Source organism: Protomyctophum parallelum (assembly GCF_964188405.1).
Source record: "Protomyctophum parallelum genome assembly, chromosome: 5".
NCBI classification, from domain to species: domain Eukaryota; kingdom Metazoa; phylum Chordata; class Actinopteri; order Myctophiformes; family Myctophidae; genus Protomyctophum; species Protomyctophum parallelum.
The window spans coordinates 51,752,568-51,767,637 of record NC_139702.1 but is presented as its reverse complement, the minus strand read 5'-3'; the positions used below and the strand labels follow the sequence as shown (position 1 = coordinate 51,767,637).

Genomic DNA, 15,070 nt, shown 5'->3' with positions numbered 1-15,070 from the left:
CTTGTTATTATGACTTCTAAGGACTGTTCCCTTCAACTTAACTAGATAATATTTACTCTATATTTGTACTGACATCATTTTCTATTGCTTAGAAACAAGCAGAAGCATAAAAACACCACGGATAGAGCCCACATTGCTTTTCTTGAACTATTGTGTGCAGAAAAAATTAATGATCCCTGTTGCATCAAGATTTTTCAAGAATGTTTACGACTGGTAACAAACAAACAAAAATAGTTTACCTTTGACTTCCATATCTGCCATGGCAAAGACAGCAAGACTGTATATGTGGTTGTAAAGTGGAGTAGTTCATATGACTATTATTTGCAAAAAGAAAGTGTTGTTTTTCTAAAGGGTGTTCTACTGTATAATTCTTACCTGGAGCTCTTCTTTGTGTAGTACGCATGTATGAGAGTTCTTGTCAGCTTTATTGCTGTGGTGTTTAGTCATAGCCTCGCAGTGGCCAGACGTGAATCTGCCGGTGGTAAAATAAATTGCCTTCGGCAGATAGTGTGATATGAGTCTGGCCAAGAAGCCAGGCTAGTTTAGCCATAGACCTTGGTATGTGCCGTAGGCCTACTCTATATGGGAGGAGAATTATCAAATGGTATACAGGAATATGATGCCTGAACATGGTGTAGCGGTTTATCGGCAGAACACACTGTAGATCATACTATATGACCTACTGTAGGGGTTTAATAATATTTTTTGTTACAGTGTACTTGTATTTAGAAAATCCCCTGTCATTTTGTTCTGCGATATTTCCGATAAGAAAACACCACATTGAAATGCTAGATTTCCCTAAAATTCCCTGTAGAGTTGAGCGTGACGTTCACTCCAGAGAGCTTATCATGAGGCCAAAGTTGATTGTTGTTGGTCTTTGTTATAACATGAAAATATCTGTTAATATGAATATCCAAGCCTTTTTACATATTTTGCCATACAGATTTTTTTTGTATAGTTTGTATCCTTATGCACTGCATGGCCAGTTAATTTATGCACAAACTGATACATGTTCACAATGAGATGCTGTCACATTATGTATTTTGTTTTCTTTTGTTAGGTAATTATTTAGTTTCATACTTATATTATATTTTATGTTTTAGCTGCATTATAATTAGGTTAAGCTCTGCCATTCTTTATTTCCTCCCAGGATATATCACTGCTTTTTCAGTTTTCCAACCATGTTGGACATATCAATCAACAGCTGTGGAAATGTGTCAAAAATAAATGTTACCAAGTACTACACAATTAAGCGTATATTGTTTGTGTTTCCAATGCATGATTTGATGTTTGACAAATTACATATGGGACTAGGACTATACAATACAATTATCTTTGTAAAGATCGTTTTAGCCAGTGTACAGACAATCGTATGACTCTCAAACTGATCTCACTGTGGGATGAACTGTATGAGTTTATGTTTAAGAACTAACAATACATTGAAAAATACATTCTGGATTTGTCACTTACAAGCAAACAAACAAACAAAAAAGCAGTGTTAATTGTCTGGAGCCAGTGGCTCAGTGTGTTAGAACACTGTCCACATGTTTGGGAGATGGTGAGTTCAAACCCCAAATAATTATTTATTTTCAAGACCAATTTCAGAAGAAGAAAACAAACAAAAAAGCATTGTGAATTGTCTCGAGCCAGTGGCTCAGTGTGTTAGAACGCTGCCACATGATCGGGAGATGGTGAGTCTGCAGTAGAAATGAGGTACAGACAACCGTATGACTCTCAAGCTGATCTCACTGAGGGATGAACTTTGAGTTTATGTTTAAGAAATAACAATTCATTGAAAAATACATTCTGGATGTGTCACTTACAAGCCGAAATAGCTCAGTTGGAAGAGCATTAGACTGAAGATCTAAACGTCCCTAGTTCAATCCTGGGTTTCGGCAGTTGAAATGAGTTACAGAAAACTGTTTATAGTTTCGGAAGACTTACTATAATATGTTGTTTTTCATGATTTTGAAGGATAAAAAAAGACATACTATAGTTCATGGGTTTGGAAGACATACATGTGTACTTCATGATTTGGAGGATTAAAAAATATCAGCCAAAATCTAACTCACAGGCAAAGGAAGACTGTTGTTGCAGATAGCAATAGGTAACTGAGTTAGGGCGCTGTCGTGGTTTTTGACGTGCCAATCATTCTGATTGACAGATTCCTTGGCCAATCAGATCGGTCTGCCTTCAGCCAATCCTAGGGCTCCTTACATTGTCTCCTCCAATCAAATGGTCGCAGACCCGGACCACTTCCTTGTTTATAACAAGAAAGCTTAGAGAAGGAAAAGACACCAGCGTCATGGTGTCACGTGACTGGACGCCAGGGCTGCGCCATGACACCCCACCACGCCCCCATGTGCAAGAACTCGCAGCGGAAGTTCGATGAATACATTGGAGTGGATGGGAGCCCGCTGGACATCTTGTAAAGAAACATTATTTATGAACGATAGCGACCTTTGTCATATAATCGGTCCAGGAATATAATAGAAGACATATCACAGATTGTTTTCCGACTGGGTGTTTTTCGACTTGCTAACTGTTTCATTTTATTCAGAAATTTAAAGAGCACAGGGTACGTTTCTGGGCTGCATGGGCTTAGCCTGCTGGTGGCAGTATTGGGTTCACATCACAATCCTGCCTTCAAAAGCCTATATTGTTTTTAATTCATCAACATTACAAACTATAACGCTTTAAAAATGTTGAGAATAAAGGATTTTGCAATATTACAAGTCAGTGGTGTTTGATGAAATACTTTTTTTCATATTAACAGTAGCCTTAGGACCAACCCGCCCACCTCCCCCTATTTTCACACCGTGTAAAGTACCGTGCCGAATTCAAATAGCCACTACTTTGCATAACAACAGCTTTAACTGTTTATATACCTGAGCTGACTGTGAGCGCACGTAGCCGGTAAGCATGCCATGCACACTTGACTTAAGTTACAGGAGTGTGACTGCTATGGCTCCAGTAGGCTACTGCTGCTGTGTGGTGTTCTCCTCCATCAAATAACAGTTACAGATATATTCGTCCAAAGCAAACCTTTTAGTTTCGCTAGTGTCCAGTAAGGATGTTTGTCTGACCATTTTAAGTCTACTTTTGTGTTTTAGGCTTAGGCTATAGCCTACAGCTGTTCTGTGTGCATGCCGCGATGCGTGCGTGCGTGCGTGCGCGTCACGTTCCGTGGTACCAGTACAATTTCATTTATCCAGTCATTCATTCATATTTAACTTGAAACTGAATAAGGCAATGTCTGGAGTTGATAGAGCAAGCATTAACTTCTTTAAGGTATGCCTATGCCTACTATATTTTGAGGGACACATGACTCTTAAATCGTTTAATTACCTCTACATTTCACATGCAAATATTATACTTTCACTACAATTATTAGTTATTACTGGACTACTATTAAGTTGTATTGTACTACTTAAAACTACTGTTGTATTATACTAGGTGGGTTGGTCCCAAGGCTACTGTTAATTTGCGTATTTATTCTGAAACTTAACCACTTGTAGAGCATATTACATTGTGATACTGCTAGGCAACTTTTACTTTAGTGAAAAAAAGTATTTCATCAAACACCACTGACTTGTAATATTGCAAAATCCTTTATTCTCAACATTTTTAAAGCGTTATTTAGTTTGTAATGTTGATGAATTAAAAACAATATAGGCTTTTGAAGGCAGGATTGTGATGTGAACCCAATACTGCCACCAGCAGGCTAAGCCCATGCAGCCCAGAAACGTACCCTGTGCTCTTTAAATTTCTGAATAAAATGAAACAGTTAGCAAGTCGAAAAACACCCAGTCGGAAAACAATCTGTGATATGTCTTCTATTATATTCCTGGACCGATTATATGACAAAGGTCGCTATCGTTCATAAATAATGTTTCTTTACAAGATGTCCAGCGGGCTCCCATCCACTCCAATGTATTCATCGAACTTCCGCTGCGAGTTCTTGCACATGGGGGCGTGGTGGGGTGTCATGGCGCAGCCCTGGCGTCCAGTCACGTGACACCATGACGGTGGTGTCTTTTCCTTCTCTAAGCTTTCTTGGTTTATAACTGGATGAAATACTCTGACCTGTTTTAGTTTTATAGTGATTATTCAACTTCATTTTCTTCATTTTCACAGTTTTTGACGTTTTATTAATATAATTGATCATTCTAGATCACTGCTAGATCTGTAACAATCTTCTCTTATGGGGTTAGGGTTAGGGTTAGGGTTAGGTTCAGGTTCCACAGGTTAATAAAGTGTAAATGTGGGGGTCCTTGACAAGAAAAGGTTTGGTATGGGAACCACTGTTGTAGAGGGACTATAGAATAGATAGATGTTGATAGTATTAAGTTAGTTACTTTGACAGTGTACAAATGGAACCGGTTTTCAGCAGGTCAAATGAGGTACAGAAAACCGTATGACTCCCAGGCTGATCTCACTGGGGGAAAACTCTGAGTGTATTTGTTTAAGAACTAACAATTAATCAATTGAAAAATATATTCTGGATGTGACACTTACAAGCCAAATTAGCGCAGTTGGTAGAGCATTAGACTGAAGATCTAAAGGTCCCTGGTTCAATCCAGGCTTTCGGCAGTTGAAATGAGGTACAGAAAGTCCTATGACTCTTAGGCTGATCTCACTGGGTGAAAAACTTCATGAGTTTTTTTGTTTAAGAAGTAACAAGTAACAGTCAATGTAAAAATAAATACTGGATGTGTTACTTTCAAGCCGTAATAGCTCAGCTGGGAGAGTGTTAGGCTGTAGATCTGAAGGTTCCTGGTTCAAACCTGAGATTCGGCAGTTGAAATGAGGTACAGACAACCGTATGACCCTCAAGCTGATCTCACTGTGGGATGAACTGTATGAGTTTATGTTTAAGAACTAACAATACATTGAAAAATACATTCTGGATTTGTCACTTACAAGCAAACAAACAAAAAAGCACTTTGCTTTCCACACTTACATCAAATAGCACAAAAAAGCTGTGTAGTACTATCCAGCAGTTAGCTCAGTGTGATGAGAGGCTGTCCTTGGGAGCCACAGGTCAAGGGTTCAAATCCCACATTAGTCATAACTGTGACACTTTGCTTTGCACACTGATTTCCAGAAGGACAACTTTAAAGCAGCCCAGAAATTCACCATGTTTGTGTGCCTCAGTGGCCCAACGGATAAATCACAAGTTATCTGTAGAGTACCTTGTAGAATTATGCTTGTTCAAACCCAACACACTCAGTAGGAAGGTGCTTTTTTTTGACGTGCCAATCATTCTGATTGACAGATTCCTTGGCCAATCAGATCGGTCTGCCTTCAGCCAATCCTAGGGCTCCTTACATTGTCTCCTCCAATCAAATGGTCGCAGACCCGGACCACTTCCTTGTTTATAACTGGATGAAATACTCTGACCTGTTTTAGATTTATAGTGATTCTTCAACTTCATTTTCTTCATTTTCAGTTTTTGACGTTTTATTAATATAATTGATCATTCTAGATCACTGCTAGATCTGTAACAATCTTCTCTTATGGGGTTGGGGTTAGGGTTAGGGTTAGGGTTAGGGTTAGGGTTAGGGTTAGGGTTAGGGTTAGGGTTAGGGTTAGGGTTAGGGTTAGGTTCAGGTTCAGGTTCAGGTTAATAAAGTGTAAATGTGGGGGTCCTTGACAAGAAAAGGTTTGGGAACCACTGTTGTAGAGGGACTATAGAATAGATAGATGTTGATAGTATTAAGTTAGTTACTTTGACAGTGTACAAATGGAACCGGTTTTCAGCAGGTCAAATGAGGTACAGAAAACCGTATGACTCCCAGGCTGATCTCACTGGGGGAAAACTGTATGAGTTTATTTGTTTAAGAACTAACAATCAATTGAAAAATATATTCTGGATGTGACACTTACAAGCCAAATTAGCGCAGTTGGTAGAGCATTAGACTGAAGATCTAAAGGTCCCTGGTTCAATCCAGGCTTTCGGCAGTTGAAATGAGGTACAGAAAGTCCTATGAATCTTAGGCTGATCTCACTGGGTGAAAAACTTTATGAGTTTTTTTGTTTAAGAAGTAACAAGTAACAGTCAATGTAAAAATAAATACTGGATGTGTTACTTTCAAGCCGTAATAGCTCAGCTGGGAGAGCGTTAGGCTGTAGATCTGAAGGTTCCTGGTTCAAACCTGAGATTCGGCAGTTGAAATGAGGTACAGACAACCGTATGACCCTCAAGCTGATCTCACTGTGGGATGAACTATATGAGTTTATGTTTAAGAACTAACAATACATTGAAAAATACATTCTGGATTTGTCACTTACAAGCAAACAAACAAAAAAGCACTTTGCTTTCCACACTTACATCAAATAGCACAAAAAAGCTGTGTAGTACTATCCAGCAGTTAGCTCAGTGTGATGAGAGGCTGTCCTTGGGAGCCACAGGTCAAGGGTTCAAATCCCACATTAGTCATAACTGTGACACTTTGCTTTGCACACTGATTTCCAGAAGGACAACTTTAAAGCAGCCCAGAAATTCACTATGTTTGTGTGCCTCAGTGGCCCAACGGATAAATCACAAGTTATCTGTAGAGTACCTTGTAGAATTATGCTAGTTCAAACCCAACACACTCAGTAGGAAGGTGCTTTTTTTTGACGTGCCAATCATTCTGATTGACAGATTCCTTGGCCAATCAGATCGGTCTGCCTTCAGCCAATCCTAGGGCTCCTTACATTGTCTCCTCCAATCAAATGGTCGCAGACCCGGACCACTTCCTTGTTTATAACTGGATGAAATACTCTGACCTGTTTTAGATTTATAGTGATTCTTCAACTTCATTTTCTTCATTTTCAGTTTTTGACGTTTTATTAATATAATTGATCATTCTAGATCACTGCTAGATCTGTAACAATCTTCTCTTATGGGGTTGGGGTTAGGGTTAGGGTTAGGGTTAGGGTTAGGGTTAGGTTCAGGTTCAGGTTCAGGTTCCACAGGTTAATAAAGTGTAAATGTGGGGGTCCTTGACAAGAAAAGGTTTGGGAACCACTGTTGTAGAGGGACTATAGAATAGATAGATGTTGATAGTATTAAGTTAGTTACTTTGACAGTGTACAAATGGAACCGGTTTTCAGCAGGTCAAATGAGGTACAGAAAACCGTATGACTCCCAGGCTGATCTCACTGGGGGAAAACTGTATGAGTTTATTTGTTTAAGAACTAACAATCAATTGAAAAATATATTCTGGATGTGACACTTACAAGCCAAATTAGCGCAGTTGGTAGAGCATTAGACTGAAGATCTAAAGGTCCCTGGTTCAATCCAGGCTTTTGGCAGTTGAAATGAGGTACAGAAAATCCTATGACTCTTAGGCTGATATCACTGGGTGAAAAACTTTATGAGTTTTTTTGTTTAAGAAGTAACAAGTAACAGTCAATGTAAAAATAAATACTGGATGTGTTACTTTCAAGCCGTAATAGCTCAGCTGGGAGAGCCTTAGGCTGTAGATCTGAAGGTTCCTGGTTCAAACCTGAGATTCGGCAGTTGAAATGAGGTACAGACAACCGTATGACCCTCAAGCTGATCTCACTGTGGGATGAACTGTATGAGTTTATGTTTAAGAACTAACAATACATTGAAAAATACATTCTGGATTTGTCACTTACAAGCAAACAAACAAAAAAGCACTTTGCTTTCCACACTTACATCAAATAGCACAAAAAAGCTGTGTTGTACTATCCAGCAGTTAGCTCAGTGTGATGAGAGGCTGTCCTTGGGAGCCACAGGTCCAGGGTTCCAATCCCACATTAGTCATAACTGTGACACTTTGCTTTGCACACTGATTTCCAGAAGGACAACTTTAAAGCAGCCCAGAAATTCACCATGTTTGTGTGCCTCAGTGGCACAATGGATAAGTCAGATGATATCCGTAGTATACCTAGTAGAAGTGTGCCGGTTCAAACCCGACATACGACATGCGGTGTTCAAATCACCAACACCTAGACTAGGCGTGTCCAAGCGCTCTTTCTTTACTGTGACACTTTGCTTTCCACACTTACATCAAATAGCACAAAAAAGCTGCGTAGTAGTATCCAGCAGTTAGCTCAGTGTGATGAGAGGCTGTCCTTGGGAGCCACAGGTCCAGGGTTCAAATCTCACGTTAGTCATAACTGTGACACTTTGCTTTGCACACTGATTTCCAGAAGGACAACTTTAAAGCAGCCCAGAAATTAACCATGTTTGTGTGCCTCAGTGGCCCAACGGATAAGTCAGATGATATCCGTAGTATACCTAGTAGAAGTGTGCCGGTTCAAACCCGACATAAGACATGCGGTGTTCAAATCACCAACACCTAGAGTAGGCGTCTCCCAGTGGTCTTTCTTTACTGTGACACTTTGCTTTCCACACTTACATCAAATAGCACAAAAAAGCTGTGTAGTAGTATCCATCAGTTAGCTCAGTGTGATGAGAGGCTGTCCTTGGGAGCCACAGGTCCAGGGTTCAAATCCCACATTAGTCATAACTGTGACACTTTGCTTTGCACACTGATTTCCAGAAGGACAACTTTAAAGCAGCCCAGAAATTCACCATGTTTGTGTGCCTCAGTGGCCCAACGGATAAGTCAGATGATATCCGTAGTATACCTAGTAGAAGTGTGCCGGTTCAAACCTGACATACGACATGAGGTGTTCAAATCACCAACACCTACAGTAGGCGTGTCCCAGTGATCTTTCTTTACTGTGACACTTTGCTTTCCACACTTACATCAAATAGCACAAAAAAGCTGTGTAGTAGTATCCAGCAGTTAGCTCAGTGTGATGAGAGGCTGTCCTTGGGAGCCACAGGTCCAGGGTTCAAATCCCACATTAGTCATAACTGTGACACTTTGCTTTGCACACTGATTTCCAGAAGGACAACTTTAAAGCAGCCCAGAAATTGTTTGTGTTTGTGTGCCTCAATGGCCCAACGGATAAGTCAGATGATATCCGTAGTATACCTAGTATAAGTATAAGTGTGCCGGTTCAAACCCGACATGCGGTGTTGGTTCAAATCACCAACACCTAGAGATAAATCAGATAATATCCATAGGATGGTGCTGTTTCAAATCAGGTAGGAGGAGATTAGTGTGGTCAGGTAGGAGGAGATTAGTCGGGTCAGGTAGGATTTGAGTAGTGGCTCAGGTAGGAGGAAATTAGTGGTGTCTGGTAGGAGGAGAGTAGTGGGTCAGGTAGGAGGAGAGTGGCGGGGTCAGGTAGGAGGAGAGTAGTGGGTTCAGGTAGGAGGAGAGTAGGAGGAGTTCAGTCCGGGCTGTGTAGGAGGAGAGTAGGAAGGGGAGGGGCCAGGCAGGAGGAGAGTAGGAAGGGGAGGGGCCAGGCAGGGGGAGAGTAGGAAGGGGAGGGGCCTGGCAGGGGGAGAGTAGGAAGGGGAGGGGCCTGGCAGGAGGAGAGTAGGAAGGGGAGGGCCAGGCAGGTGGAGAGTAGGAAGGGGAGGGGGAGAGTAGGAAGGGGAGGGGCCTGGCAGGAGGAGAGTAGGAAGGGGAGGGGCCAGGCAGGGGGAGAGTAGAAGGGGAGGGGCCAGGCAGGGGGAGAGTAGGAAGGGGAGGGGCCAGGCAGGGGGAGAGTAGGAGGGGGAGGGGCCAGGCAGGGGGAGAGTAGGAAGGGGAGGGGCCAGGCAGGGGGAGAGTAGGAAGGGGAGGGGCCAGGCAGGGGGAGAGTAGGAAGGGGAGGGGCCAGGCAGGGGGAGAGTAGGAAGGGGAGGGGCCAGGCAGGGGGAGAGTAGGAAGGGGAGGGGCCAGGCAGGGGGAGAGTAGGAAGGGTAGCGGCCTGGCAGGAGGAGAGTGGGAGGGGCCAGGCAAGGGGAGAGGAGGGCCCTAGCCCTTCCTACTCTCCCCCTGCCTGGCCCCTCCCCTTCCTACTCTCCCCCTGCCCGGCCTCTCCCCTGCCTGGCCCCTCCCCTTCCTACTCTCCCCCTGCCTGGCCCCTCCCCTTCCTACTCTCCCCCTGCCTGGCCCCTCCCCTTCCTACTCTCCCCCTGCCTGGCCCCTCCCCTTCCTACTCTCCCCCTGCCAGGCCTCTCCCCTTCCTACTCTCCCCCTGCCTGGCCCCTCCCCTTCCTACTCTCCCCCTGCCTGGCCCATCCCCTTCCTACTCTCCCCCTGCCTGGCCCATCCCCTTCCTACTCTCCTCCTGCCTGGCCCCTCCCCTTCCTACTCTCCTCCTGCCAGGCCCCTCCCCTTCCTACTCTCCCCCTCCCCACTCTCCACCTGCCTGGCCCCTCCCTACTCTCCCCCTGCCTGGCCCCTCCCCTTCCTACTCTCCCCCTGCCTGGCCCCTCCCCTTCCTACTCTCCTCCTGCCTGGCCCCTCCCCTTCCTACTCTCCTCCTGCCTGGCCCCTCCCCTTCCTACTCTCCTCCTGCCTGGCCCCTCCCCTTCCTACTCTCCTCCTGCCAGGCCCCTCCCCTTCCTACTCTCCCCCTCCCCTTCCTACTCTCCACCTGCCTGGCCCCTCCCCTTCCTACTCTCCTCCTGCCTGGCCTCTCCCCTTCCTACTCTCCCCCTGCCTGCCCACCCTACTCTCCTCCTACACAGCCCGGACTGAACTCCTCCTACTCTCCTCCTACCTGAACCCACTACTCTCCTCCTACCTGACCCCGCCACTCTCCTCCTACCTGACCCACTACTCTCCTCCTACCAGACACCACTAATTTCCTCCTACCTGAGCCACTACTCAAATCCTACCTGACCCGACTAATCTCCTCCTACCTGACCACACTAATCTCCTCCTACCTGATTTGAAACAGCACCATCCTATGGATATTATCTGATTTATCTCTAGGTGTTGGTGATTTGAACCAACACCGCATGTCGGGTTTGAACCGGCACACTTATACTTATACTAGGTATACTACGGATATCATCTGACTTATCCGTTGGGCCATTGAGGCACACAAACACAAACAATTTCTGGGCTGCTTTAAAGTTGTCCTTCTGGAAATCAGTGTGCAAAGCAAAGTGTCACAGTTATGACTAATGTGGGATTTGAACCCTGGACCTGTGGCTCCCAAGGACAGCCTCTCATCACACTGAGCTAACTGATGGATACTACTACACAGCTTTTTTGTGCTATTTGATGTAAGTGTGGAAAGCAAAGTGTCACAGTAAAGAAAGACCACTGGGAGACGCCTACTCTAGGTGTTGGTGATTTGAACACTGCATGTCTTATGTCGGGTTTGAACCGGCACACTTCTACTAGGTATACTACGGATATCATCTGACTTATCCGTTGGGCCACTGAGGCACACAAACATGGTTAATTTCTGGGCTGCTTTAAAGTTGTCCTTCTGGAAATCAGTGTGCAAAGCAAAGTGTCACAGTTATGACTAACGTGGGATTGGAACCCTGGACCTGTGGCTCCCAAGGACAGCCTCTCATCACACTGAGCTAACTGCTGGATAGTACAACACAGCTTTTTTGTGCTATTTGATGTAAGTGTGGAAAGCAAAGTGCTTTTTTGTTTGTTTGCTTGTAAGTGACAAATCCAGAATGTATTTTTCAATGTATTGTTAGTTCTTAAACATAAACTCATACAGTTCATCCCACAGTGAGATCAGCTTGAGGGTCATACGGTTGTCTGTACCTCATTTCAACTGCCGAATCTCAGGTTTGAACCAGGAACCTTCAGATCTACAGCCTAACGCTCTCCCAGCTGAGCTATTACGGCTTGAAAGTAACACATCCAGTATTTATTTTTACATTGACTGTTACTTGTTACTTCTTAAACAAAAAAACTCATAAAGTTTTTCACCCAGTGATATCAGCCTAAGAGTCATAGGATTTTCTGTACCTCATTTCAACTGCCAAAAGCCTGGATTGAACCAGGGACCTTTAGATCTTCAGTCTAATGCTCTACCAACTGCGCTAATTTGGCTTGTAAGTGTCACATCCAGAATATATTTTTCAATTGATTGATAGTTCTTAAACAAATAAACTCATACAGTTTTCCCCCAGTGAGATCAGCCTGGGAGTCATACGGTTTTCTGTACCTCATTTGACCTGCTGAAAACCGGTTCCATTTGTACACTGTCAAAGTAACTAACTTAATACTATCAACATCTATCTATTCTATAGTCCCTCTACAACAGTGGTTCCCAAACCTTTTCTTGTCAAGGACCCCCACATTTACACTTTATTAACCTGTGGAACCTGAACCTGAACCTGAACCTGAACCTAACCCTAACCCTAACCCTAACCCTAACCCCAACCCCATAAGAGAAGATTGTTACAGATCTAGCAGTGATCTAGAATGATCAATTATATTAATAAAACGTCAAAAACTGAAAATGAAGAAAATGAAGTTGAAGAATCACTATAAATCTAAAACAGGTCAGAGTATTTCATCCAGTTATAAACAAGGAAGTGGTCCGGGTCTGCGACCATTTGATTGGAGGAGACAATGTAAGGAGCCCTAGGATTGGCTGAAGGCAGACCGATCTGATTGGCCAAGGAATCTGTCAATCAGAATGATTGGCACGTCAAAAAAAAGCACCTTCCTACTGAGTGTGTTGGGTTTGAACTAGCATAATTCTACAAGGTACTCTACAGATAACTTGTGATTTATCCGTTGGGCCACTGAGGCACACAAACATGGTGAATTTCTGGGCTGCTTTAAAGTTGTCCTTCTGGAAATCAGTGTGCAAAGCAAAGTGTCACAGTTATGACTAATGTGGGATTTGAACCCTTGACCTGTGGCTCCCAAGGACAGCCTCTCATCACACTGAGCTAACTGCTGGATAGTACTACACAGCTTTTTTGTGCTATTTGATGTAAGTGTGGAAAGCAAAGTGCTTTTTTGTTTGTTTGCTTGTAAGTGACAAATCCAGAATGTATTTTTCAATGTATTGTTAGTTCTTAAACATAAACTCATACAGTTCATCCCACAGTGAGATCAGCTTGAGGGTCATACGGTTGTCTGTACCTCATTTCAACTGCCGAATCTCAGGTTTGAACCAGGAACCTTCAGATCTACAGCCTAACACTCTCCCAACTGAGCTATTACGGCTTGAAAGTAACACATCCAGTATTTATTTTTACATTGACTGTTACTTGTTACTTCTTAAACAAAAAAACTCATAAAGTTTTTCACCCAGTGAGATCAGCCTAAGAGTCATAGGACTTTCTGTACCTCATTTCAACTGCCGAAAGCCTGGATTGAACCAGGGACCTTTAGATCTTCAGTCTAATGCTCTACCAACTGCGCTAATTTGGCTTGTAAGTGTCACATCCAGAATATATTTTTCAATTGATTGTTAGTTCTTAAACAAATAAACTCATACAGTTTTCCCCCAGTGAGATCAGCCTGGGAGTCATACGGTTTTCTGTACCTCATTTGACCTGCTGAAAACCGGTTCCATTTGTACACTGTCAAAGTAACTAACTTAATACTATCAACATCTATCTATTCTATAGTCCCTCTACAACAGTGGTTCCCAAACCTTTTCTTGTCAAGGACCCCCACATTTACACTTTATTAACCTGTGGAACCTGAACCTGAACCTGAACCTGAACCTAACCCTAACCCTAACCCTAACCCTAACCCCAACCCCATAAGAGAAGATTGTTACAGATCTAGCAGTGATCTAGAATGATCAATTATATTAATAAAACGTCAAAAACTGAAAATGAAGAAAATGAAGTTGAAGAATCACTATAAATCTAAAACAGGTCAGAGTATTTCATCCAGTTATAAACAAGGAAGTGGTCCGGGTCTGCGGCCATTTGATTGGAGGAGACAATGTAAGGAGCCCTAGGATTGGCTGAAGGCAGACCGATCTGATTGGCCAAGGAATCTGTCAATCAGAATGATTGGCACGTCAAAAAAAAGCACCTTCCTACTGAGTGTGTTGGGTTTGAACTAGCATAATTCTACAAGGTACTCTACAGATAACTTGTGATTTATCCGTTGGGCCACTGAGGCACACAAACATGGTGAATTTCTGGGCTGCTTTAAAGTTGTCCTTCTGGAAATCAGTGTGCAAAGCAAAGTGTCACAGTTATGACTAATGTGGGATTTGAACCCTTGACCTGTGGCTCCCAAGGACAGCCTCTCATCACACTGAGCTAACTGCTGGATAGTACTACACAGCTTTTTTGTGCTATTTGATGTAAGTGTGGAAAGCAAAGTGCTTTTTTGTTTGTTTGCTTGTAAGTGACAAATCCAGAATGTATTTTTCAATGTATTGTTAGTTCTTAAACATAAACTCATACAGTTCATCCCACAGTGAGATCAGCTTGAGGGTCATACGGTTGTCTGTACCTCATTTCAACTGCCGAATCTCAGGTTTGAACCAGGAACCTTCAGATCTACAGCCTAACGCTCTCCCAGCTGAGCTATTACGGCTTGAAAGTAACACATCCAGTATTTATTTTTACATTGACTGTTACTTGTTACTTCTTAAACAAAAAAACTCATAAAGTTTTTCACCCAGTGAGATCAGCCTAAGAGTCATAGGACTTTCTGTACCTCATTTCAACTGCCGAAAGCCTGGATTGAACCAGGGACCTTTAGATCTTCAGTCTAATGCTCTACCAACTGCGCTAATTTGGCTTGTAAGTGTCACATCCAGAATATATTTTTCAATTGATTGTTAGTTCTTAAACAAATAAACTCATACAGTTTTCCCCCAGTGAGATCAGCCTGGGAGTCATACGGTTTTCTGTACCTCATTTGACCTGCTGAAAACCGGTTCCATTTGTACACTGTCAAAGTAACTAACTTAATACTATCAACATCTATCTATTCTATAGTCCCTCTACAACAGTGGTTCCCAAACCTTTTCTTGTCAAGGACCCCCACATTTACACTTTATTAACCTGAACCTGAACCTGAACCTGAACCTAACCCTAACCCTAACCCTAACCCTAACCCTAACCCTAACCCTAACCCTAACCCTAACCCTAACCCTAACCCTAACCCCAACCCCATAAGAGAAGATTGTTACAGATCTAGCAGTGATCTAGAATGATCAATTATATTAATAAAACGTCAAAAACTGAAAATGAAGAAAATGAAGTTGAAGAATCACTATAAATCTAAAACAGGTCAGA

At 42.9% G+C, this 15,070-nt stretch overlaps 1 protein-coding gene across 1 annotated transcript in view; it reads left to right on the top strand.

Moving 5' to 3' along the window:
* Positions 1-10,591, top strand: part of LOC310858421 (centromere protein I-like) — a gene marked incomplete at both ends in the record, with an annotated part of 30,260 nt that extends 19,669 nt beyond the window's left edge. Inside the window, one exon of the mRNA XM_083764528.1 lies at positions 10,556-10,591. Coding sequence (XP_083620654.1) covers positions 10,556-10,591 — 36 coding nt within the window. The remainder of the gene's footprint in view (positions 1-10,555) is intronic.
* Positions 10,592-15,070: the final 4,479 nt, after the last annotated feature.